The 23,712-nt window shown below is 53.1% G+C and overlaps 1 protein-coding gene across 2 annotated transcripts in view; it reads right to left on the bottom strand.

The window, feature by feature from the left end:
* PRKCB (protein kinase C beta) overlaps positions 1-23,712 on the bottom strand; it is a 137,904-nt gene that overhangs the window by 34,547 nt on the left and 79,645 nt on the right. For both annotated transcript variants that reach the window (XM_074598567.1, XM_074598568.1), the window contains exons 6-10: positions 17,291-17,447; positions 16,780-16,914; positions 14,526-14,622; positions 8,350-8,496; positions 986-1,159 (exon numbers count right to left, since the gene is read on the bottom strand). In XM_074598567.1, coding sequence (XP_074454668.1) covers positions 986-1,159; positions 8,350-8,496; positions 14,526-14,622; positions 16,780-16,914; positions 17,291-17,447 — 710 coding nt within the window. The remainder of the gene's footprint in view (positions 1-985; positions 1,160-8,349; positions 8,497-14,525; positions 14,623-16,779; positions 16,915-17,290; positions 17,448-23,712) is intronic.

Genomic DNA, 23,712 nt, shown 5'->3' with positions numbered 1-23,712 from the left:
CACCCTGCTATACATTTTGATTACATTACAAATACGATTACTATTAAGCTACTATAGGTCTGCCAGGAATAATCCCGCGCTGACTCACTTCAGATGCCAGAGAGATGCTGTGTGAAATAGCTTCTCCTGCCACATTTTGATTACTGCGCTGCAAAGCCGGTCCGCCGGCTTTAAATACACTGAATGTGTTTGGTAAATGAAATTTCTGGGATAATATTAAAATGTAATCCTCCTGGATAGCATTGTCATCGTTCTAAAGGACTCTGCTGATTCCCTCTCCCTGCTCCCGCTGACACGTACCTGGACATTTTCATTCACAGGTTGCTCGACGGCTGGGCAGAGATTGCTTTAAATGTCCCCTTGTCCCCTTCCCCGCTTCTGATTTCCACAAACTCAATCGCGTGCCCCTTTCAAACTGAATTTCCTGCGGTTTGTATTGGGTTTCACTCTCTTACTCAGGTTTTTGAGAAAAAGCGCAGCACTTCACGATTGAATCATAACAGACATCAGGGGCTTGGGGTGGGGGGGGCACCGGAGGGGCTGGGATATCACGTCTAACGCCATCAGCAGCTCCCTGATGAAAAAAAACCTCGCGGGTGCAGATATTGTACATCGCCGCCTCCGGTTTAACACACACACGTTTTGTTCGTGGAGGCACTTCTGCAAGCAAATTAGACGAGCTGTGACGTTGCCAAGGCAGAAAATACATGGCTGCTTTTGCAAGTGTAAGTGATGTATATCCAGAAAAGAAACGTGAATAAAAGCAAAGGCATGTTTTAGAGAAGCTACAGTACGTGACCAGGGCAGAAGTCCCTACAGCTCTGCCCACACGGCTCCCAGGCGCCCTGCAGCCCCCCAGAAAGGCACAGATAACTGTGACAATGGGTCTCTTGAAGAGGGTTTCTGCCCACAAACTCACCACTGAAACCCAGTGACTGTCCCCTCTGCCCTTTGCCCAGGGACAGGCTGCGGCACCGGCACTTACCATCGTCTGAAAGCAGGAGTGGAGCTGGGTCAGGAACGGAGGCTTCCCGGAGAGAGCCAGGACGCGTTTTTCAACCATCGTGCACTCGACGTCATCGTCCTGGATAACGACGTCCTTCTTCAAGATCTTAACGGCGTAGAGCTCGTCCGTGCCCTTCCTCTCCGCCAGCATCACCTGCACGAGGGAGAGGACACGCGCAGGATGAAGGAAAACGTGGATCTGCAGTGATTCTAGGTTGCCACAGCCAACAGTTAAAAATAATGGCTTGCTTATTGTCCTGTGGCTCCCTTTATAAGCCTGAAAAGAGATTTAGGTGCCAAATGATGCAGAAAGCTACCAGTGCTATTTCCAAAAGTATTTAGGAACCCTAAATCTAACAAGTAACGTATCTACTTCCTCGCCACCTAACCACCTCAAGGAACCCAGCCCGAAGGGTTTGCCGATGTCTGAGCCACAGATCACCTTTCACCACCTTTTATTCCCAAGTTTGGCTCCGGTTCGGCACCCTCAGGGTGCAAGCACCATTGGGGGATGGCGTCAAGAGTTCGAACGCGGAGTCCATCAAATTATGAAGTGGTAAAAACTTAGAAGTGGAAAAGAGTCAGTATCTAGCCAATAATAAGAAAAAACAGCAAGATTTTCTCCGCCTTACACACCCCCCCGCCCCGCAATGTACACAGTGATCAAAACCCAATTACGTGCCGGTCCATCACTCAGCCAAAGCCCCTCTCATCCAGAAGAATCCACCCAACCTCCCATTTTAAACGAGTTTCTCCCATTTGCAAGTTTATTTATTACAAGAAACGAGATGCACTGCTTCTGCTGGTGCAAATTTCCCTCATTAATCCCATCAGCCCCAGTGAGGATCCCCAGGCCGCTCCACCACGCTCCATCAGTGTAAGCCGCTCCTCGGGCTGCCAGCAAAATAAACGGACTCTGAAAGCACACTTTGCTTCCCGTTTTCCCTCCTCGCACTCTCTCATCATGTTAGATTCGAGCGCTCAGTGGAAACGAATAGCTTTCCATTTGAAAGAGTCTGCAGAAATCCTCCAGTCACATCAGGAACAGCAGTTCGGATGTTTTGAAAATAAATTACGAGAAGTCAACATCAATAGGGCGGAACTGCAATGCACTTCGGACTGCAGCAGATTGGCAGAGGGAACGCGAGCGGGTCTCAGATGACTTTTGAGACACTCAGGAGAGCAGGATTAACCCTCCTGTCAGCCCCAGGCAGACGACACAGCGCTGGAGCCCCGCGCTCCCCATCACAGCCTGCCCGGCGCCCTGCAGAGCCCCGAGACTCCCCGGGGCGCCACAGCTGGGGCAGAGCAGCCCTCTCTGGGCTCTGGGGACAGGGCAGCAGCCTGCCAGCCCCGGGGCAGCAAGGCAGGGGACACAGCGCGAGGACTAGGGACAAGACAGGGGACACAGCGCGAGGACTCGGGACAAGGCAGGGGACACAGCGCGAGGACTGGGGACACGGCAGGGGACACAGCGCGAGGATTGGGAATAAGGCAGGGGACACAGTGCGAGGCCTGGGAACAAGGCAGGGGACACAGCCCGAGGACTGGGAACAAGGCAGGGAACACAGCGTGAGGACTAGGGACAAGGCAGGGGACACAGCGCAAGGACTAGGGACAAGGCAGGGGACACAGCCTGAAGACTGGGGACGAGGCAGGGGACACAGCCCGAGGACTGGGGACACGGCAGGGGACACAGCCCGAGGATTGGGAATAAGGCAGGGGACACAGCCCGAGGACTGGGGACATGGCAGGGGACACAGCGCGAGGACTAGGGACAAGGCAGGGGACACAGCGCAAGGACTAGGGACAAGGCAGGGGACACAGCCCGGGGACTGGGAATAAGGCAGGGGACACAGCGCAAGGACTGGGGACAAGGCAGGGGACGCAGCCCAAGGACTGGGGACAAGGCAGGGGACGCAGCCCGAGGATTAGCGACAAGGCAGGGGACGCAGCCCGAGGACTAGGGACACAGCAGGGGACGCAGCCCGAGGACTAGGGACACGGCAGGGGACGCAGCCTGAGGACTAGGGACACGGCAGGGGACGCAGCCCGAGGACCGAGGTCCTTGTTGCCCACCCACTTGTTCGAGTGAAAACAGCAGTGCAAGAGGAAAAGTGCTTCTGGAAAGCGTGTGGCTCTGGCTCGTTGCGGGCGCTTGGCCGCGGCCCTGGAGAGGCTGGCTGTCCTTGACACGCTGCTCGTCAGGATTAGCTGGGAAAGGCATCAGGGCTCCTCCGTGCCAAGTGCTTTGGAGAAGCCACTGACATTTACATTTTCATCAGCGGGGCCGGGATCGCAGCGGCCACACGCCGCACTCACCCCTCGGCAGGGCTACAAAGCAGAGCGACAGCGCGCCGGCGACTTCAGTAACTGATTTATTTACTCGCTGATGTTTGAGGAAAGCTCGGCACGCTGCTGTGACGCAGCCCAGCACGGCACAGCAACTGGGACCAGGTTTGCGCTTCATCCTTTCCAGCTCCCTGGCGTGTCTCGCAAGAGCCCTTCGCACCGAACGGAGGAGCTGGGCTGGCAGGAGCGACACGGACAGGGACAGCCCGGTGCAGCCGCGGGACAGGGTGGCACCTCTGCCCTCCCTTGCCATTCGGCACAAACCGAACCCTTTCAGTTCCCTGCCTCCATTCGCCTTCACCGTTTTTACAGGGGGTTAAGATTTACGAGTCACCGTGCCCAGGGGCTAAAAAACAGGGCTGGTTTTTAAGTGATAAAAGCAGATGGGCTTCAGCAGTTCAAAACTGGTGGAAAAGCGACCACTCCAAGAACAGAGTTTGTGGGAAGACGAAGCCTGTTACCCGGGAATAAGCGGTTTATATGCAGTATCAATTACATACAGACCTGCCTCGCTATCCATAACCGTTGCAGAGAAGAAGGATCTAAACCAGGGAATCTGAGCCCGGCATCTGCTACTGCCCCAAAGGGACCGTGCCAGGGAGGGGGAGGCAGCAGGAGCCCCCTTCGGAGTCAGAGGGATGGCAGTGCCAGGCAGAGCTCGGGAAGCATCCTGGTGCTTCTCCAGACATTTTGCAGGGGAGAGTGGGCTGTTGGTGGAGCGTGTTTGGGGATAAACACCCCGGGAGACTTCCCAGGGGGTAGACGCAGATGGAATGTAAAGGTAAAAACCAGCTGCTGGCAAAGGGGGTTCGGCTGTATTAAACGACACCGCAGGGGAGCCGAACTCTGCCACGGCAACAGGAGCCTGTCCCGCATGGGAGGGAACCCCAGAGAGAGCGCGGTGGGTGCCACCAAGATGTCAGTGGGTGATTCCAACCCGACCAGGGACGCGGCTACCACCACCCCAGCACGCTGGGTCCCTGCGGCGAGAGGCAGAGCTTGGCTGCTGTACCACATTAAATGCAAAAAACCGCTCTCGAGCATACACGGACTGTAAATGTTTCGTGCAGTAGTGTCCCGGGGACACGGCAATCCCGAACCACGGCTGAGCCAACCAGCCCTGCTTTACTGAAACCTAAGAAGCAAAAGGACTTTGCAGCTGCCTAAAAATCATCTGCGCGACGCCCTCAGCGGAGAGGCCGAGCGGGAGAGCGTGTGGCTGGGGGAGCGCAGAGGGATGCTGCCACGTCACTACATTGCCTTCTCACATCTGGGCTGGCGGAGCGAGCAGCTCCAGAAGTGCGCATCCCGACTAATGCCGGGCAGGATGCTTGTAATCACTGCGAATTTGCATATGCAGAAGAGACTGCAGGCTCTGGTCTGCGGCCAATCGAGAAAATAGCTTCTGCACCCTGAGTGACAGGCATGAAGCCTGCACAAGCGCTCGCAGACTTGGCCTGTTCCCCAAGCAGGAGACAGGGTCGATCGCATCCTTGAGGGGGGCGTTATGTGACCGTCCTCGACGCCGTCTCCCTCCGACCATGCCCGCGGCAGCTCGGCGGTGCGGTGCCAATGCGACAGCTTGTGGTGCGGGGCCACAGCCCGTCCAGCTGAGCCTGCTCCCAGCTCGCTGCTCTCGGTGTGCCAGGGGCTGGCGGAGGGCTGGCTCCAGCACGCTGGCATGGCAGTTCCTATGGTGACTGCTCCTGAAATCTCAGGAGAAGGACAGCCACCCGATGAGCAGGCTTCAGCAGAGCCTGATAATGATAAAGAAAAAAAATTGGGACCCACTGCATCGTAAACACAAAAGGATTCAAACACACGAACGCACCCGGCGCAGTTTGGAAACACCCTGAACAAGATGCACGTTGGTGAAGGAGGGAGAGGACACCCAAAGCTCACCACGCGCCCAGGGGCTACAGCGCAGCTCTGCAAGTCCAAGACACCGAGTCCCTGCCCGAATGCACCAACCGCCAGCCCCTCTGCCACTTTTCATACCAAGAGAGGAGAGGAAAGCATTTTACAGCTTGAAGATTATCATGGGACACGAAAATTGTCTCCCATCACACTCTAATCCAAAACTGCAGAGGCAAAAGAATCAGCCCCACTCAGAAAAACACCATAAAACCCCCAGAAAAGATTGACAGCTTGATAGCATGACAGATTGATTAGCTGCAAAAATATGAGCAAGCCACATAATTTAACTTTCCTCTATTTATATTACAGCGAAGCAAACGCAGGGTGGGCTGTGCCAAGCGCTGCCTTCTTCAGTCAGGAACATCTCCCCTCCCCGTGCCAGCCCAGCGGGGGACTGCCACCAGTTACAGCTCCCGGCAGCTCCTACGGACCCCCCGGCCACGAAGCCCCGAGGCCACCAAGGAGCACGGAGGGTCACCCTGCGCCCTGGGGCTGAACACGCCGAGCCGGGACCACGCACACCCGAGCCCCTGTCTCTGAGCTATTTTCCAAACCAGAGCTATTTTCCATCGCCTAAACCTCGACGCCTGGCTCTGTGGGGACCTCCATCTGCCAGCTCACTCTCTGGAAAGTAAACTGCCTTCTTTTTTTTTTTTTAATATTTTTTTTTTTTTTGGTGCAGAAAAAGCTGATATTTTACTTGATTTATTCCTGTAATATAGAGTATTTGTTTGGGAATGCTCCAGCATAATAACTGGAGATATTCTGATGCTGGATGTAGAGAAAGCAAGTTTATTAAACTCCATCGAGGCCAACACATAGGTACTCCCGACCCTGGACGGCCGCAGTGGCGGAGAGAGAAAGATACTAAGCCGTAAATCTAAGCTATTGATGCCAAAGGGTTAATGAGCTTATTCCCAAGACAAAGACTCACTAAAACAGTGTGATTATACTCCAAGAGCTCTCACAGCCTGAACGGCAGCAGCAGGGGCTGGGAGGGGGGAGGCTGGCAGCTCACAGCCAAGCACGGGAGCAGGCGGTGCCAGCCCTGGGGAAGGATGTCGGCCACGGAGCACCGGCTGCTGGGCACGCCAAGGGCAGGGAACCTGCTGTGCACCTCTGCCCAGCTCCTGCCTCTCCTTTGGGTCCAGAGGAGGCCACGAAGATGCTCCAAGGGCTGGAGCCGACTGAGAGAGTCGGGGGGGTTCAGCCTGGAGAAGAGAAGGCTCCAGGGAGACCTTAGAGCCCCTTCTATCCCTAAAGGGGCTACAGGAAGGATGGGAAGGGACTCGTTATCAGGGAGTGGAGCCATAGGACAAGGGGTAACAGTTTTAAACTGGAAGAGGGGAGATTTAGATTAGATATTAGGAAGAAATTTACTCTGAGTGGTGAAACGCTGGCCCAGGTTGCCCAGAGAGGTGGGAGATGCCCCATCCCTGGAAACGTTCCAGGTCAGGCTGGACGGGGCTCTGAGCAACCTGATCTAGTTGGAGATGTCCCTGCTCATTGCAGGGGGGTTGGACTAGATGGCCTTTAAAGGTCCCTTCCACCCCAACACATTCCATGATTCTACGAAACATCTGTCACCGCCATGTGCGTGTACAACAAGCAGGTAGCAAAGCCTCCCGTGCAGCAGGGCCCTGCGGCCGGGTACCCTCCGCCCTGCCATCTGGGTGTCCCCGTGCCACCCGGGTGTCCCCGCGCCGGCGGGACGGGCAGCGGGACGGCGGGGAGGCAGGAGGGGACCTGGGGGAGCGTTCCCCAGCCAGGCGCAGGCACACGTGAGGGTGAGGCTGCATCCAACCGTAGGAACCAACATGCTGTTTTAATAAGCACTAATTAGCATATTTATAACATTCTGTTCCAGGGAACAGTTTCTGTCACACGTTCCCTTATATAAGCCATGATGCCGACTGAAGAGTTTGCTAATGTTTCTCAAATTAAAAGGAGGAAGGGTGGGGGGGTGGGGAACCACAACTACAGTTTCCAGATGCCAGGCTTTAAAAGGGATTAGGTGTTGGGAGGGAGAGAAAAAGGGGTAAAAACGATGCAGAAACGGGAATATGTATGTGTTACTGAGCGAGAGCAGCACGGGTACAATGCATGGAGCTTTTCTGCTCCCCCAGGGCTGCCAACCTGCAGCAAAGATGCAAAACGCAGAGCAACAGCAGCATCGCCGGCAGGGGAACTGCAGGCTGCTGCTCTGGATGCTGGGGACCATCAGGAACTCCTCGTTCTCCTCCTGTCACAGACGCTTCAGTGGATCTCTAAGCTCTTCACCTCCAGAAAGGGAGCAAACACCCATCTAGAGAGGCTGGGACCTCCCAGAGCTCAAATGCCAGCAGCAAAAGTCTGGAGGAGGGAACGGGTACCAGCTGTGGAAGGCAGGTTCACTCCTTCTGCTCAGCAAGCGATGGGTGAGCATCGCTCCCCTGGTGTTCTCTCCTTGCCTCCGCTGCCCGCCCAAGAGATGTGCCCAAAGGCAGAGCGATATTCCCTGCAATTACGGCAGCTCACTAATCAAGAGCAGCCTCAAGCCACCCGTCACGGCAGCAAACACAGCAACAGCAGCCCACCTTCCTGCCCGCTCCGGGCTGTGAAGCCCCAGCAGCCACCCGAGGACTGGAATTTCTAATGGCAATCATGACAAAGTTGGCAAGACCCCAAGAAAAATGAAGGTTCCAAGTCACATAATTACTAGAAGAATGAAATTCTGTTACCACTTATAACCGGTCTGGAAAGTTAATTAAAATGTTCACATATATTTGTAATTATTGGAGGAAAAAAAAATGGTCCAATAAAGAAGAGCTTTAAAGACACAGTATACACCCTGCTTCCCAAAAAAGAGCATCTGATTTTTGTGATCTGATCAGACCCCTCAGATCTTCATCACTGTGACACAGCAGCCACACCGTCCAGAAGGGAGCTGACAAACTGGGCTCCCATTACCGTGACACCAGTGCTCCCAGTCAGAGCAAGGGCAGATCACACCAGAGTAGCCACAGGGCCGCGGCTCAGAAATACCACAAACGGGTGTTAAATACAGAAAGTGCAAAGGAGTATGTTGTACCACACCTTCCCAAAGCTCCCTTTTCCCAGCACCATCAGGAAATTGAAATCCGAAAGTTTCATCCGATCTCTGCTCCCGTTGTTGTCAAATTTAGAAATGGCATTTGTTGTCTTCTCATCCGCAGCCTTGGACCCTGTTCCAATCTTGGCTCTCTGCAAAGAGATGGGATGGGGAGAAAAGAGAAAGAATTACTGAAAACAGTGTGGAGAAAGGTCGTTACAAAACCAGCCAGTGCTCCTGAAATCCCACGTTAATCAGCTCTTTTCCAGGTCAAACCCTACCCTGAGCTACGGGAACCTTTTCCATAAGGGTGACAAGGATGGCACCAAGAAGGACACTGCAGACGTCAGCAGCCCCAACACATCGTGCTGTGTGGCCGGTTCCCAGTTAATCTCTGTGACAGCAACTGGGAACCGCATCTGCCCATTACCCCATCACCCCTCTCCCCACAGCCAATGTGCCCAGGGAGCTAACCCAAACGTCCTCTAGGTCATCTGACGTAGAAAACTGAGGGTTAAATAAGCTTTTTCTTCTCAGGGCTGACTTCTGTCTCTCACCCCGCCAGAAAAGGACAGGTGAATATAAACGTATTAAGGTAAAATACAGGATTTTTTATCCCGCTCCACCTCCCTTACTATCCGATATCGAAGAGCGTTGCACTCCCATGCCAGTTCAGGCTGAACGTAGGAAGCTACAAATCCATTTTGAACAAACCGGAATAGAAAGCGCTCCTCCTGCATCCCCAAGCAATCGCGCAAGCTGCTGCGACCACAATTGCTTATTAAGGAGCCTGACAAAACCCCCACATTTTTAAACACAAAATCTCATCAGCAGCTCGGCACCTCCTCATTGGTCCAGGGGCTATCTAATTTGCCGAACCAATTTGTAAAAAGCTATCTCACAATGTATTCGGTTTTAATTTTTAGAAATATGCGACAGTGTAAGGCTTGCACTGAGCTCAGTCTAGCATGAAATTCCATTAACCCGATTCCAGCAGTTCAATTTGGCTGCTGCTCGCAGCTCCTCCAGATAGGAGCCTCACAAGTAATCTCCCAGCCTTTGCTGCTGCTAATTGGTTCTCGCAAGGTTCTCCGTGCTGGTAAAATCCTCCATTCAAGGTCACCTGCAGCACCTACGAACACCTGAAAAACTCCTGCGCTGATAACTAAAGGAATGGTCCCCCAGGACTGACAAACATCATCGTTGCTAACGCCGCTCTGCCCCAAGGAGGAGGCTGAAATCATCCAACAGCCACCGGGACCTGCTACTGCCGGAGACAGTACGCTACGCTCGCTTTCCCATGGGGAAAAGTGCATACGTTGAGAAGGAAATAAAGTCACCTCTCCCAAAGTATACCGGCTTTTTCCTCATTGTAATCTTCAGGCTTTTGCAACGTCCCCAAGAGAAGGGGATACCCAGCCTGGAGAGCATTGTACTTCCAACCAGCTCAGGGGACAAACAGCAGAGTCCTTGCCGGTTCGATGCTCGCCCCACCGTGCGGTTCAGCGTGGCAATCTCCAAAATCTTACCCAATCACCAAAATCTTACTTATCATCATCCCTGGCGACAAGAGTGTGCAGCCTCGGGCACTCAACACTTGACCCTTCGCCATTCATGAAGCCGAAGCCTTTGCCTCTAGCTCTGGCGCCCACGGAAAGCTGCTCGTTGACCTTGGCCCAAGAGGGATCTAAACGCGGGCAACCGAGCAAGAGCAGCCTCTGCGTCTCCGCGAAGCCAGCCCTGTGTTGTGTAACTTTGCTTTCAGCAATCCTCACCCTATTGTATTTCAAAGCTATCTCCGCAAAGAAACGTGTACTTATCAGCAGGCAAAATAGTCATATTCTGTGAAAGCTTCCTAAATACTCTATCGCGGCTGAAAAACAATCTTGTCAGATCAGATTTGACACTAAATTAACCTCTGTGAAAACAAGCTGTAATAAAATTCAAGGGCAATGTAATGCTTCCATTAAATGACACCCAAAAAGCACACCTCTGCGTTCCAGCCATTCCAGGCGAGCCCATGTTCCTTCTCCCGCAGGCTGCAGCCCAGCAGCACCGGGGCTGGCCACGGGACTCCCTGAAATGCTGACCAAAGCCGGGGAAGGCTTTCCGTCCTGAGCAGAGCGGAAAAAAGCAACACAAAGAGGGGGAAGGAAGAGGATTTTCATTTGCCTCATCCCAGCATCACCAGCAGCGCCGGCAGACACCCCGGCGAGCAGCCAGCACCCGAGCGTGAGAGAGCCTTCAGGTCCCTACAGCTGCTCCCGAGCCGGTGTTTGAAGAGGGGCTGCTTCAGTCACAGTCGGTCTGGCACTTGGCCTGAATCTGCAGCATCAGGGTACGTCCACAGGAGACAGGATGAGGATATAAACACAACGCGACCCCCCTGATAAAACAGGTTCGGCATGTGGCTTGGCCAAGAGGAGGAAAGGTCTTTCCAGAAAAGAGCTTAGAATAAGAGTTGGGGAGACTCGAGGACCGTCACCCCCAAGTGAAGTGTCTTGCTTTTGCTACTGAGTGTCTCTAATGTCTATCTCTGAGTACAGAAGTCCTTTAACCCCTTTTTAATACACTCCTGATGCTCACACAATCTCAAGACCTCTTTAAGTTTTACAACTGACGCGTGCCAAATACTGCTCACAACTTTTTTTTTTTTTTTTTTTTAAAAAAAGCACTTGACCTTCGTTATCCAACTCCATTTGTCATAGTTAATTTACTACATCTGAATTTATGCAATAGCAGCTGACGTTCGCATCTATCAAGCTGTCCCAGCAAGCGGCTGATAAAGACTGAGCAGAATTGGCAGGCGATGTAGTGCAAGGCTTCACGCCGGGCTTTTGTCTCAGGACACTTTCTTGCCCAGGCCAGGACGTGCCCGCTGCAGACAGGAGGCTGCAGGAAGCGCAGCAGCGGGACCTCGGCCAAGAACGGCACCGCAGGCTGCCAGGAAGGGACATGGCTCCATCCCGAAGCTCCGCGAGCATCCGTACATCTTCTGTGTCATCCAGGCTGACACCTCCGCCCTTTCAGCTGGGCGCTGTGGCAATGCGAAGTCCGCTCGAAATCCAAACCTGTCATACGCCTCTCAACTTTGTCCTGTCGATTGGAGCTGCCTGGGAACAGGCAGGATCAAGCAGCGCTAACCCAGATTGATGCGGAGGATTCTTTTGAGTCCTTACGGTCTGAAACATCATGGCAGCACCTCGGCTGCTGCGTCACGACCAGGCTCCGGGGTGCTCCTCGCCCCTTGGGACACCAGCACAAGCCATCGCTCAGCTGGCCAGGGATTTCTTTCCTTGGAACACTGACTCACTCACGAAGGAGGATGCAACAGGGGAAGACGCCGCAAGGTGAAGGTACAGGCGTAGCCTGGCAGAGCGACGTGACACCTCTGGACAACGTATTTCCTGATCTGTAGGCAACTCATCATCTGACTTCCAACATACACACCGTTTTAACACCACTGGAACATCACAAAATGCAACAAAAGCACACCGTTGGTTCTTTACGGAGCTGACAACCGTTGGTTGTATGCCAACTGTTGTACTAGAACTGTCTTATTTTTTTGGATATTCAGGAAAGTTATATATAAATGAGATAAGTGTAAGATTAAAAAAGGAAAGGAGAAAAAGGAACTAACTCTCCAGTCCTGTGCTACGATTATGGAGTTCACGCTGACAACCAAAAGGGCAACTATTTTATTTTATGTATGGCTCTCTTCATCTAAGTCTCCAGATGTGCTACATTCATTCTTAGGGTTCTGGGAGGACTTTAGCTACAGTGAAAAATGGCAAAGACCTAATAATTCAGTACTGTCTGGATCAATCATTCGGCAAGATCTTCCATGGTTTATTGAGTAGTAAATAGACATTTCTTCTCGAAGGTGGACCCAAGCATCACTGAAACCTTCCAGAGACTGACAGGGTAATCTCACCTCCGTGCAGATCCGTGGTGCCACCAGTGCAAAGCCCTGAAGCTCTCGCATGCCGACAGCAGCTTCCCGGGGCCAGCTCCTCAGGGAAGTGCAGGTGTGATAAGGCTCAGAAAAGCCCATCGCGTTTATGCCCTTGGCTTTTTCACAGGCACCCATCGTGCTTTCCTCGAGGGGGTATTCTGCACTTTCACCCACACAGGCCAGCGCTGGCAGCGACACCAAGCCCTCGCACCCCGCTGCTGCCTTTGAGCGCTCCGGCTGCTGCCGCTGGCTTTCCCCACAAAGTTAGGGGCTCCCTTCAGACGCTCATCTGACTTGCTGTCACTCGGCCTTATCAATTAGCCCATCGCTCAATTAGCATAGACTCCACTCTCGGCTCATCGGATTACTCCACTATCCGGGCTGAGGGAGCAGTGCTGCGCACCACGGGAAGGATGGATTACCTACGCTACTGAGAATCAAATCACTGGACTGTACATATTGCCGTAGTGCTCCGGGTTTACGCCTCCGGCAGCCCCAGCAGTGTCAGTAACGCCTCGGTGCCAAGCGCCGTCAGCGATGGCTGATACCCAGCACCATACTCAGCATCACCCTCTTAAAAACCCAGCCCGGTCTCAGGGCACAAGGCAGGGTACAAAGGCTGCCACGACATTTAACGGCTGAGAAAGGGTTTCTTTCCGAGATTAGCTCCAAAGCCAATTATATTAATATCTTAATTTATCTTAGTTAATTATATTAATTCATAACCAGCAGCATGACGGAAAAAACAGACGAACAAATCCTATTATATGGCACCTCTGAGCGCGGGTAGAACTGCTGTACCAACACGTGCACGTGCCGACAGCGGCAGCACGGTCACGTCAGGTCATCCTGGGACATCCAGGATCTTCACCCCTCTTTAATTGGAATACACCGTTGGAAATATAAGTGAAGCATCTCCTCTTCTAGCTATACTATAATCATTTTGACAAACTCTCTTTTTTGGCAAAATACTCATTTTGAATTACACAACCCTAACAGAAAGACAGGCGTCACCTGAAACAACGCAAATGAAAGGGGGATGTTTGCTGTGCTGCTTTCTTTGTGGTAAGAAGAAACGACTTCTTTGAAACGATGGGATTTCAGACTCCTTCCTACCCGCAGGTACCAGACACGGAATCAATCCCGCTCTTAGTGGAGCACAAGGCACCAAGCAAACATTACACGTAACTCTGCATTGTGCGATATTCTCTGTTGTATTTTCAACTTAAGTGACAAAGAATCATTTTCATATCTCTCATCTCCTCTTCCATCAGAAACAACTGTTCCCTTTCCCAGCTAACCCACTGCTTGCCTCTACCATGAAGTCAGACACACACGTGTGCAGGGAGGTCGCTGTATTTTCAAATTAGAAGAGAGCATTCCAGAAGGGCGAGATGGATGGCTCATTCCGTGTGCTCCAATTAAGAATCATCCTGTCAATCCCATCAGAAAATTGCATGTGAATGAGTCTTACGCTTCCAGCTCCTGGTGTATCTGAATCCTCTTGCCTCTTCTGATGTATCTGAATCCTCTTGCCTCTTCTGATGTATCTGAATCCTCTTCTGCAAACCTCTACAAAATGACTTTGGTTCATCTGTCCCAGCTCTCCACCATTCCTTGGATGCTGCACAGTTGCTCCAGGAGCGTGTGCTCCTGGCACACGCTGCTCCGTGTGCCCCGTGCCGGAGGAGCCGCGCAGCTGCAGGCACCCAAGGAGCGACCAGATCCCTGCTGGAAGCCCCCACGGTCTCTCCAGTCTCCCCTGCCCTGGAAGCACCAGCCTTGTGTGGTGGCACGACCCAGCGCTGCACCGGCGAGGCAGGAACCGCTTGTGGGCGCATCACAAACTTCCCATTCCCATATGGTCCTTGTTAATTATTTAATGTAGCCAAACCATTGCTGGAAAGCTTCAAATCTTCAGAGTGACTTTTTTTTTTTGCTGAATGTAACTGAAGAACTTACCTTCTGGAAAGCCTGCTCAAAGCTCATGCCTGGGAGCCAGGCGTGACATGGAGAGCCTTGGGAAGGACTGGCCACGGGCACAGGTCTCCAGGAGTAGGTGGAAAGCGGGGAGAGGGAGGAGTGATGGGCCGGACTCTGCTCTGTGCTCTCCGTGCTGCCAGGGAAAAGCTGGCAGGGAAAGCCCCGCAGGGAAACCCCCTTGCCGAGGGCATGGCAGGCAGGTGGCGAGGAAAACCCCCGAATTCCCAAGAAAAATCAATTCACCTCAAACTTCTGCCGCAGCTCCTCGTTTCCTTCTTCTCCTTCAGGAGGCACCGGGACGTTGAAATACTCCCCCTCCTCCTGGCTCAGCAGCTTAAACCTGGGGGGACACAGCGAGAACGTCGGGTCAGGATGGCAGCAGGACCACGGGCGGGCAGGACCGCACCTCCCGCTCCCAGCACAGCTCTGCCTCTGCTGCACCGGCCTCCAGGTGACCCTTCCCCAAGGTTAGAAGACCCCTCCCAAACTTCACACCCCCAAATCGTCCCACTCAGCAAGCTCCCAGCCACGCACCCCAGTGGAGGTTGTTTCTGGGGTCCCTCGCTGTACTGGGGACCCAGCCACCGCATCCCAGGAAGGACATCCACACCCTGCTGCGGTGGACACCACAAAGCACTGATGTCTCTTTCAAAACACAAACCTGACCCCAAAACACGTAGAAAAAACATGGCTTTCTCGTGATGGCCATGTGTGGGCAAGCTCCTTCCCCACCAGCCGCCCCAGGTGCCGAGGCAGGCCAGGGTCCATGGGGACAGCACACGGAACGTGCCAGTGCCAGGCTGGCACCGACAACCCTGAGCACAAAGCCAAGATGCTCACCAAAAAAAAGGAAAAAAGTTTAAGCAGCAATTATCAGAAATCATGGAAGTGTCATTCAGATCTGAGGTGTTTCACACAGCCACGGGCAAAGCCTCAGCTCCATCGGTGAAGCCTCCCGGCAGCCGGGGGACGGTTATCAGCTGGGTGTTATCTACAGAGGCTGCACCGAACGAACAAAGCGCTATTTGCGTAATATAGGGACAGACTCTTCCTTTGAGCTTGTTTTCTCCGTTAACTGCAGTTGTTTAGATATGAAAAATACATCAGAGCTCCTTCTAGAGTTTATTCTAGCCAAATGCTGTGACAAGGAAAATCACTTAGATCTCCACTTACATGATTTTTAAAAGGCTGGGAAAACGATCAGACTTTGGGCTGCGTCAGAAGCCGGCCGCGCACCGGCCCCAGCCGACACACGCGCATCCTTACAGGTGACTGGAAATTCAGGGGGAGGGGGGGAAGTGACAATTTTCTGCTGTTTTCCAGCAGAGAAGCCGCGTCTCGATCAGGGTCTGGTTCGTGGCAAGCGAGACTCGCCGGCTGAGCCCTGCCGCTCGCCATCCGTGCCATAACACGGCCAGACCCTGCCCGCAGCCCCCCGACGGGTGGGTTTTCCTGGGGGCACGGGACACGCTGCAGGACCCATCATCCCCCAGCCCATCCGCTAATTCCTCCTCCTCTCCGTTCTCTGCTTTAAGTGAGACACATACAGCTTCCACCGGGGGAAAAGACAGAGTCCAGGGTGTTGGCTCGACTCACAGAATGCAAATTAATAGCATGCAGGTTTTGGTTTCCAAAAGACATATAATATCTATTTTCAATTATTACACTTTACATGGAAAGGTAACACGTCTCTCAGGCATCAGTGGCTGGCGGGGGGAAAAAAAAAAAAAGGGAAATAAGGCGGTGTGTGTCCTGCTGGGGGAGATAAAATGGAAATGAAGAGACCCATTCAGTGCGGGTGTTACAGACCCACTGTGTTCATCTTTCGTACGGTAACGAGCGACAGTAATTATACACTGTGGTAGCATTCCTCCTTTTATTGAGGAGTGCCCCTCAGCACCGTCTCTGCTACTCCTTGTGCTACGAAGCGGCTGCCCCCGCCACTGATCATCATTCCAAGCGTGTCCCCCCAGCCCTGGGCCCGCTCTCAGCCTTGCTCTCCCGCTGGCCTGAGGGAGCCACGTTGCCTCCCCAGTACAGAAACCAAGGGAATCCAACCAGAAAACGCTGGAAAATGCTTGCTCGGCAAATGCTTCCCCCTGAAGCCTACATAGTGAGAACCCATGGGGAGCACCAGCCCTTCTGGCCACGAACCCCAGGCAGAGCAGCCCCAGGGGAGGGAAAAGCCCCCCGAGCAACCCTGCAAGGGGCTAGAGGACACCGAGGAGGTGACAAAAAGGCAGGCCGTGCAGGGCACCCAGACGCTGTCCTGGCACCTCTGGGTGTCCCCTTGACACCCCACAGCCCACCACAGCACCAGCAGTTCTCACCAGTCCGAGAGGTGGAGCGGCACCTCACACAGGAGCCAACGCGCCTGGTGGTCCTCGAACAGAAGGGCACTGGTGAAGTACCAGGGGCTGCCGCGTCCCCCGTAGCGCACAAAGAGATCAGGACAGCTTTTCGCCCGCAGTATTTTCAAAACAATTGCAACTCTTACCATCCATCGACTCCCGACTTCTGCAGCTCGGAAATCCCGAAGGACAAGGAGCCCATGAAATCATTCCTGCTGGTCAGATCCCAGTCCCAAATCTCCACGGACAACCGCCTGTCTTTGTCGGCCTCTTTCAGTTGGCTGGAAGAGAGGAGAGAAAAAGGGACGGTTTTATTCTGGAAGCCATCGCTACACCACCGTGCCCTCCACACTCCTCGGATATAAAATGAAGGGATGGTCTTCAATGACCATTCAGCTCTCGGACATTTAATTTCCCGACTGCATCTGTTTCAAACGCAGAATGCAGAATTCCTGCCCTGAAACGCTCGGCTCTGATCAGGGGTCAGGGCAGAGGTTTGAGTGCTTCTGAGTCACACTTACAGGGCCGAAAAGAATTACTTCTCAGTTGAATCAGCTTAATGTCTCTGAATAATTAAATCAGAGCAAATACAATCACATTAATTCTTAGGGGTGAGAAAAATCAGTCTACAAGTTTAAACATTTTTCTTGTACTTACAATTTAAATGTCTCGTTCCACTCAGGATTCAGGGAGCACTTGATCGTTTTGGTCTTCTGTTTGCTTTCGTTTTTGGGGTCAGGGATTAGTTTAAGCTTCACGTAGGGATCTGACAAGCCATTAGGATCCATAGGAACTAGGTTTTTAGCATCTCTTACTGGGGAGGAGAAAAAGGATTGAATTCAGTATTGAAATCATAAAAATACTCAACAATAGGCAACTTCCTTGTGTGCCAACGGTCAGTGTGAAAAACGTGATAAAAAACTCAGTATGTGCAGACACGGCCAGTACACGAGCAACGAAATACAGTTACCAACGCAAGGCAAACGCAGCTCTAATGGACGAGGGAGGCTGAAGGATCAACTCAAGAGGTTATTTTCACTTTCTAACAGGATGATTCGTTGTTTGCTGTCAGTTTTAAAGAGTTTAAAGCTGCTTGGTTTCCTCTTGCACCTTGGTAGGGAGAATTGCGGTGATCTGCACCTTCTGTTTGGGCGAGGTGGGAGCCCGGGGATGGTGCTTTCCATGGGGAGTGGAAGTAGCAACGGAAGAGCCGCGAACGGGGGAGGGCAGGCACCAGAAAGCACCGGCACAGCGGCTGGATCCAGTGCCAGACTCTCCTTTAGGGTCCCCTCGGGCTCAGCAGCCACGTCCCTGAGGGACCGGGGGGATGCCGGCAGCAGCATCCCGGTGCCAGGAGCCGGAGCGTCTCCTCCAGGGAGCAGGACCAGAACAAGGAGCAGAAGAGGGGAGAGCAAACCTGCCGGCAACCTCGACTGCTTGTAATTGGATTGCAGCTTTGACAAATTAAATACAAGCAGGCTGATCTAAGTCTCTTTCCCTAGATTAAGTCCAAAAGGGTCTGTCTTCTGGGAGAAGGGTCTTATCTTCCCTCCAGCCTGAGCAAAGATATCAGAGATGGAAAGTCTGATGGGACGTGACGGAGCGCAGCCAGAACCGGGGGAAAAGCTGCTTGCAAGAAAATCCAGAGCAAAATTCCCCTCGCCTGCGCTGCGGCCAGCAGACACAGCTCCGCCGGGGGCTTCCGCAGGTTCTCCCACCCAAACCGCCCAGGGCTGCGCAAGCAGCACTGCCCGAGCCGCGGTGGGGGCTTCCCTGCTCCCAACGGATTGCGGTGATGGAGCCACCCGGCTCCTCGGCAGCCGGCACGGTGCCCGCCGGCAGCCCCTCGGCCGTCACCTCCCCAGGTTTGGTGCTCACCTCGGGGATCAGGCATGGAGGGTTGTGCCATGTCGGGAATCGGGAACTCAGCGCTGCCTGAAATCCCACCGGATCACACTAGCAGCTCTGCCACAGGGTTCACAGGGGGCAGAGCATCACCCCATACACCCCCATAATCCCGAGGAGGAGAGGACTGCAGCTGCATGTGCGGTGCTGCAGGACATTAGAAGATGCTTTCGGCACGCCAGCAAGAGTAAAAAAAAATCGCTTGGCTCCCAAATCATTTCTGATGCAAGGCTGGGAGCCAGATAAGTTTTGAAAAGCGCGTTAATGACCCCAAATCTGCAACCTACTGCCGTCCTCCTGAAGCATCACCCAATTTCCGGCTCCACGGCATTAAAGCTTGTAGCCAAAATTCAAATCTGTGTTTATAAACTAGCTCATTTATCAAACGTGACACCCTTGACAGCAGCTCGCGAGACAGTGAGGCGCAAACCCGCTGGGAATCGCCCGCTGCCCAATTACAGGTGCCCGGGCAGCCCTATCGATTCGGCAGCGCTAGAGATTCTTCAGACTCCTGAGACGAGGCAGCCATGGGAGCCGGAGCCGCCTCCTGCCCCTCTGGCAGAAGGGGAAGGAATGACTTCATTAGAAGAAGTGATATATGGTGACCTTGCCGTGGATGCCGTCATCCACAGGACAGGTCGGATCTCTTTGCGGGGAGGTTGAGACCTGCCAGCGGTCGGTGGGGTCAGGGATGCAGCCGCAGCAGCTGCTCAGCATCGGCATTTGCAAACAGCTTTCTGTGCTCCCGTGCAAGAAGCGGCTTTGCCGTCTGGAAGAAGGGGAGGACACGTTGCGAGGCTCTGGTCCCCAGGGCAGTCCCATCCCGCGGGTTGCGTGGGCACCAGCAGTGTTGTTTTCCCAGAGGGACGAGCGCCAGGACCTGGGGACCCAACACAGCGCTCCACAATCTGCCATCGTCCCCGGGGAGGGGGCTGAGGACACCGAAGCATCCTAAAAGCACTCGTGAGAAGATGCCCAAGGAGGAGGGATTCACCCTTCCTGTACCAGAGAGGACCAAGGCTCAACATTTCTTTAAGCAGTCAACAGGTATCTCCAGAGGACAGTAGAATATCAGACCTGAGCAGCTTTCAAGCTTCTCGGGTTGTCGGCGATTGGTTACGTATTGCACAGGCTGCTCTCCGAGCTCGGGCCAGCTTTGCAGTGGGCCATCCCTCCACAGGCCCGCTATGGATAGAGATAGCAGCAGTGCCAGGGCTGGCGGAGTGACGGCGTTACCTGCTCCATAACCACCTCATCCGCATAACGAACCCGCACGGCCCCACGTCTTGGGAGAGCAGCCCGACAGTCGCGCCTCCTTCCGCCTGGAGCTGCCTGCCGTGACATGAGCAGCATGACTGCGTTTCTGTAACGTCCTGACAATTCTCTTCACGTGCCATTTAATAAATGAGTCGCTTTTTTTTTTTTAAAAAAAAAAAAAAGGACATAAATACCAGCTCTGCACTTCAGAGGATGCACAGTGGTTATTCTGTGGCTTAATTTGGGCTCTCAGTCAAAATCTTCTGTGGAAAGCTTTGTACCATCCAAGCAGAAAGGCTTGCAATCTGCTCTGTGAAATCTTTTAAGTAATGAGTTTAATTTCCAAGGGCCCCGCCAAGGCTCTGCACTGATACAGCCAGAATGCCTTCCTCTCCCTCACCCCTTATCAGAGAAGAAGAATACATATTTTCTCATCACCGTTATAAGCTTTTATCTGTGCCTTTTTGATAGGAAAGAAGGCAATCTTTATAACCACGTTCTTGAATTATAAAACACAGAAGTATACTAGGGAAAAGTCCCGCACTAGCTCCTGCCGAGGCCCTACCTGACTGGCAATGAGCCCGCAGGGCAAGCGGTCTTCTCAGGGTTTGTGAACAGCAGAAATTGCTTTGGCTGTTTGCAGATGTGGGAAGTGCCCTGTAGTGGGACCCCAGTGCTCCTGTCCCCCAGCCCAGAGCCCCATCAGATATCCCACCGTCCCCTACCCTTTGCTCGGCTCCATCTGTAACTCCTGGCTGGTCCGACCACAGCTCCGACCGCAGCCTTCCCCGCCGCAGGCAAGCGTCCCGCTCTGCCGCAGACTCTTCATACCCTCCCCATGCAACTCTGCTGAGCTTTTACCGCCTTCCATTACCTTCCTGGCTTTGAAATTATTATGAAAACATATTTTCCATGACCCTGACCCTTCGCAGCACAGGAAGATGTCAGAGCCTTGGGGGAAGATCTCATCTCCACCTCTAAAGCAGACAGCCCCACTGCCACTCGCTATGGTGCAGGACCACTTAAACCGGGGGTGTCGTGGTACCGGGGTCTGAATGGTGCCTGCCCCAGCCCCCGTTGAGATCCTGCACCAAGCATCTGGGGCAGGCACGGTCCACGCTGGTGACCATTGCTCTTCATCTGCCCCAGGGGGGTCAGCAGAAATCCCCGGGGACTCCTCACCCCCCCAAGACAGATGGCAACAGCCGCTGTGGGACCAGCAGAACTAACCCAAGAGCTGGAAGGAGCCGCTGGCTCTCAGGATTCAAACCGGACAATGTCCCCTGAGAGAGAGAGGATGCAAAATTATGTCACACTGCATCAACGCTCTGACTTTGCTTCATGTTTCACCGTCCGAACGGCCACAGCAACATCCTCTGGAGACAAATGAATAAGCCTTCGTCATTTATCAGGCCCATTGTTCACTTCTTTAAAAAACAGGAAAAATAATTCCTGACCCTCATGGTCAATCAGTTTATGCCCTGAAGCATGAGATTTGATTACCTCATGTTATTATCTCAGCACGCAGACCTAAAAATTTCATTAATGGGAATAATTTTATCTATTCATTTAAAAAACAAAATACTTCTGCTTGACCTTAAGTAACTCTCCGACTTTTCAAGCAGAAATCAACAATTGAGTGAAAGAAAAATAAAAACCCTCAAGAAGTGTAGTAGTGATACCTCATGTCGGGGGAAACGTGCTGCTCTCCAACCGCTTATGGTGTTTCTTTGACAGTCAAATTTGATGTAAAACAGTTTTCCATCTGTCATATCCTGACAGTTTTGTGCATCATTAAGAAGTAGTAACATCATTATTAATAGTGATGAGTAAGAATGTTATGATCCCATTTAAAGCAGCCGGTCTTAAATCACTTTGGGTACCAAGCCCAGCTACAGCAGCTGGTGCCTGCTGAGGAGAAGCCGCCCTGGTTTCAGGCTGTGGTCAGGAAGGCGATGGGTAAGTCCTGGAATTCCACGGCTCTAGGGGGGGTTTGGGGGCCAGGGCCACCACTCCACTGCCACAGGAATGAGATGTGACCTGCTTGCAGGGCTAGGGCAGGTCGAGCTGGTTGAACGATATTTGCATAATTTATTCTGCAAAATTTGCAGTAGTTTCCAAATAAATTATTCAGATGACATCTTTTAATTACTCAGTCAGCCGTAACTGCAGGAACAGGCTTGAGAAGAGACACTTATTTCAGACACCCACATCTCCAGTGCAAAACATGGGGAGAACTGTCACTGTAACAAATATCCAAAGCAGGAGTGAACAACAGCCTTTTTCAGGCAGCTGGTTTTGGCCATGGAGGTCACAGCCAGAAGCTGCCAGTGGCTGCAAGAGCAGGGCACGGCCCTTCCTCCAGCTCCATTGAGGGCTGTACCCTGGAGGAGTGGGCCAGGAAGGTCCAGAGCGGCCAAATGCTGCAGGATCCAGGAGGGATGCAGTGCTCGGGGTGGATGGCATCCCCTTCCCGGCCTGATCCAGCGATGGGATGGACTCAAAAGAATGGCAGGGGTTGGAAGGGACCTTCTGAGGTCATCTAACTCCTGCAGGAGTCATCAGACTCCCGCAGGTCTCCACCAGGAAAGCCTTCCTGGAGACCCGCTTCACCATCAGTCCCACCATCACATGGCATGGCCCTGCTGAGCTCCGCTGCCAGCCAAAGGGGTGGCAGGCACGAGAGGATGGTTTCCGACTCTCTGCTCCCAGGATGGTGTTTCACCTGGGGTAAAACCAGCCCCACATCAAGCAAAGGGGCTGGTGCCCCAGCGGCTGATGCAGACCACAGCCCAGCTCTGCTCCCCACCTCTGGGGTGGTTCCAAAGGGACCCTGCCCCAAAGGTCCCCACACCTGGGGGCATGGGAGATGCTGCCCAGCCCCAGACGAAAGGGCAGCAGCCGGCCCCATCACCCGCCTGGGGTCGTGTGTCTGCTCACGGCTGGTACCCAGGTTTCCATGGGAAGGCAAGATTAATATGCTGGATAAATAAAGACCAGAAAGTTCTTTGCTAAATATACAGTGCCATATGGGGGTTCACTTTTATGTTAAAAAAAAAAAAAAAAAAAAAAAAGAAGCCTACAACAAAACCCACTCCTACCCAGCTCTTAAAGACAGCTTACACTGGCTGCCAAATCCTTTACCTTCATCTCTGAGAAAGGAAGGCCGTTACAACGCATAATAATCTCTGCAGATAATTCTGCTTCACATTGCCCAGCACAGGGGAAAACCCTTCTGAAAGCCCGGCGCATCGCAAGGAGAGGTCAGAGCCGAGCTCAGCCACCTCAACCCAGCCCAAGCACCTCACCGGAGCCCTGGCCAGCAAAACACCGCGCCATGCCAGTGGCACCCCCTGTTCCACACCTCTCGGACAGGATTTTGGAGAAGGGAATGCCCTGACCCACAGGACTCATCTTCCTCCCTCCACCATCCCAAGCTGGGAGCAGCCGCATTCCAGCGAGCACCCAGCTCTTGGATTAACACCTTCGTGCCTTAAAACATTTAATTAATGCTCTGCAGAAGAATATATTTGCACATACTTATACAATACAAAAGGCACAGGACTCATTATGGCTGCATCTTCCTGGGCCGGTGATTATTAATTAACGCACTTCCAGCTCGTTTATCTAATCACAGCATAATTGGTTTCAGTTTTGGTCAATGTTTTACTTCATCAGCTCAGTAAATAGCAAGGCTCCGGTGCCGGCAGCCCCCGCCAACGCCGCAGGCGCAACAGGGCTATCGGCTGTAACCCCGAGCTGACGCCGCGTCCCCACGGGTCCTAACAGGGGTCTCAGTTTTGCAGGAGCCACCAGGGACATCAGAAGGTTGCAGAGACTCCCAAGAGAGAAGAGGGAGCCCGACATCGTCCCCAGGCTCCAGCAGCCCTTGCACGAGGACAGGGCACACTCCGCTT

This window comes from Larus michahellis, chromosome 8 (assembly GCF_964199755.1).
Source record: "Larus michahellis chromosome 8, bLarMic1.1, whole genome shotgun sequence".
NCBI lineage: Eukaryota > Metazoa > Chordata > Aves > Charadriiformes > Laridae > Larus > Larus michahellis.
The sequence above is the reverse complement of the archived record's forward strand: the minus strand, read 5'-3'. Positions and strand labels throughout refer to the sequence as shown.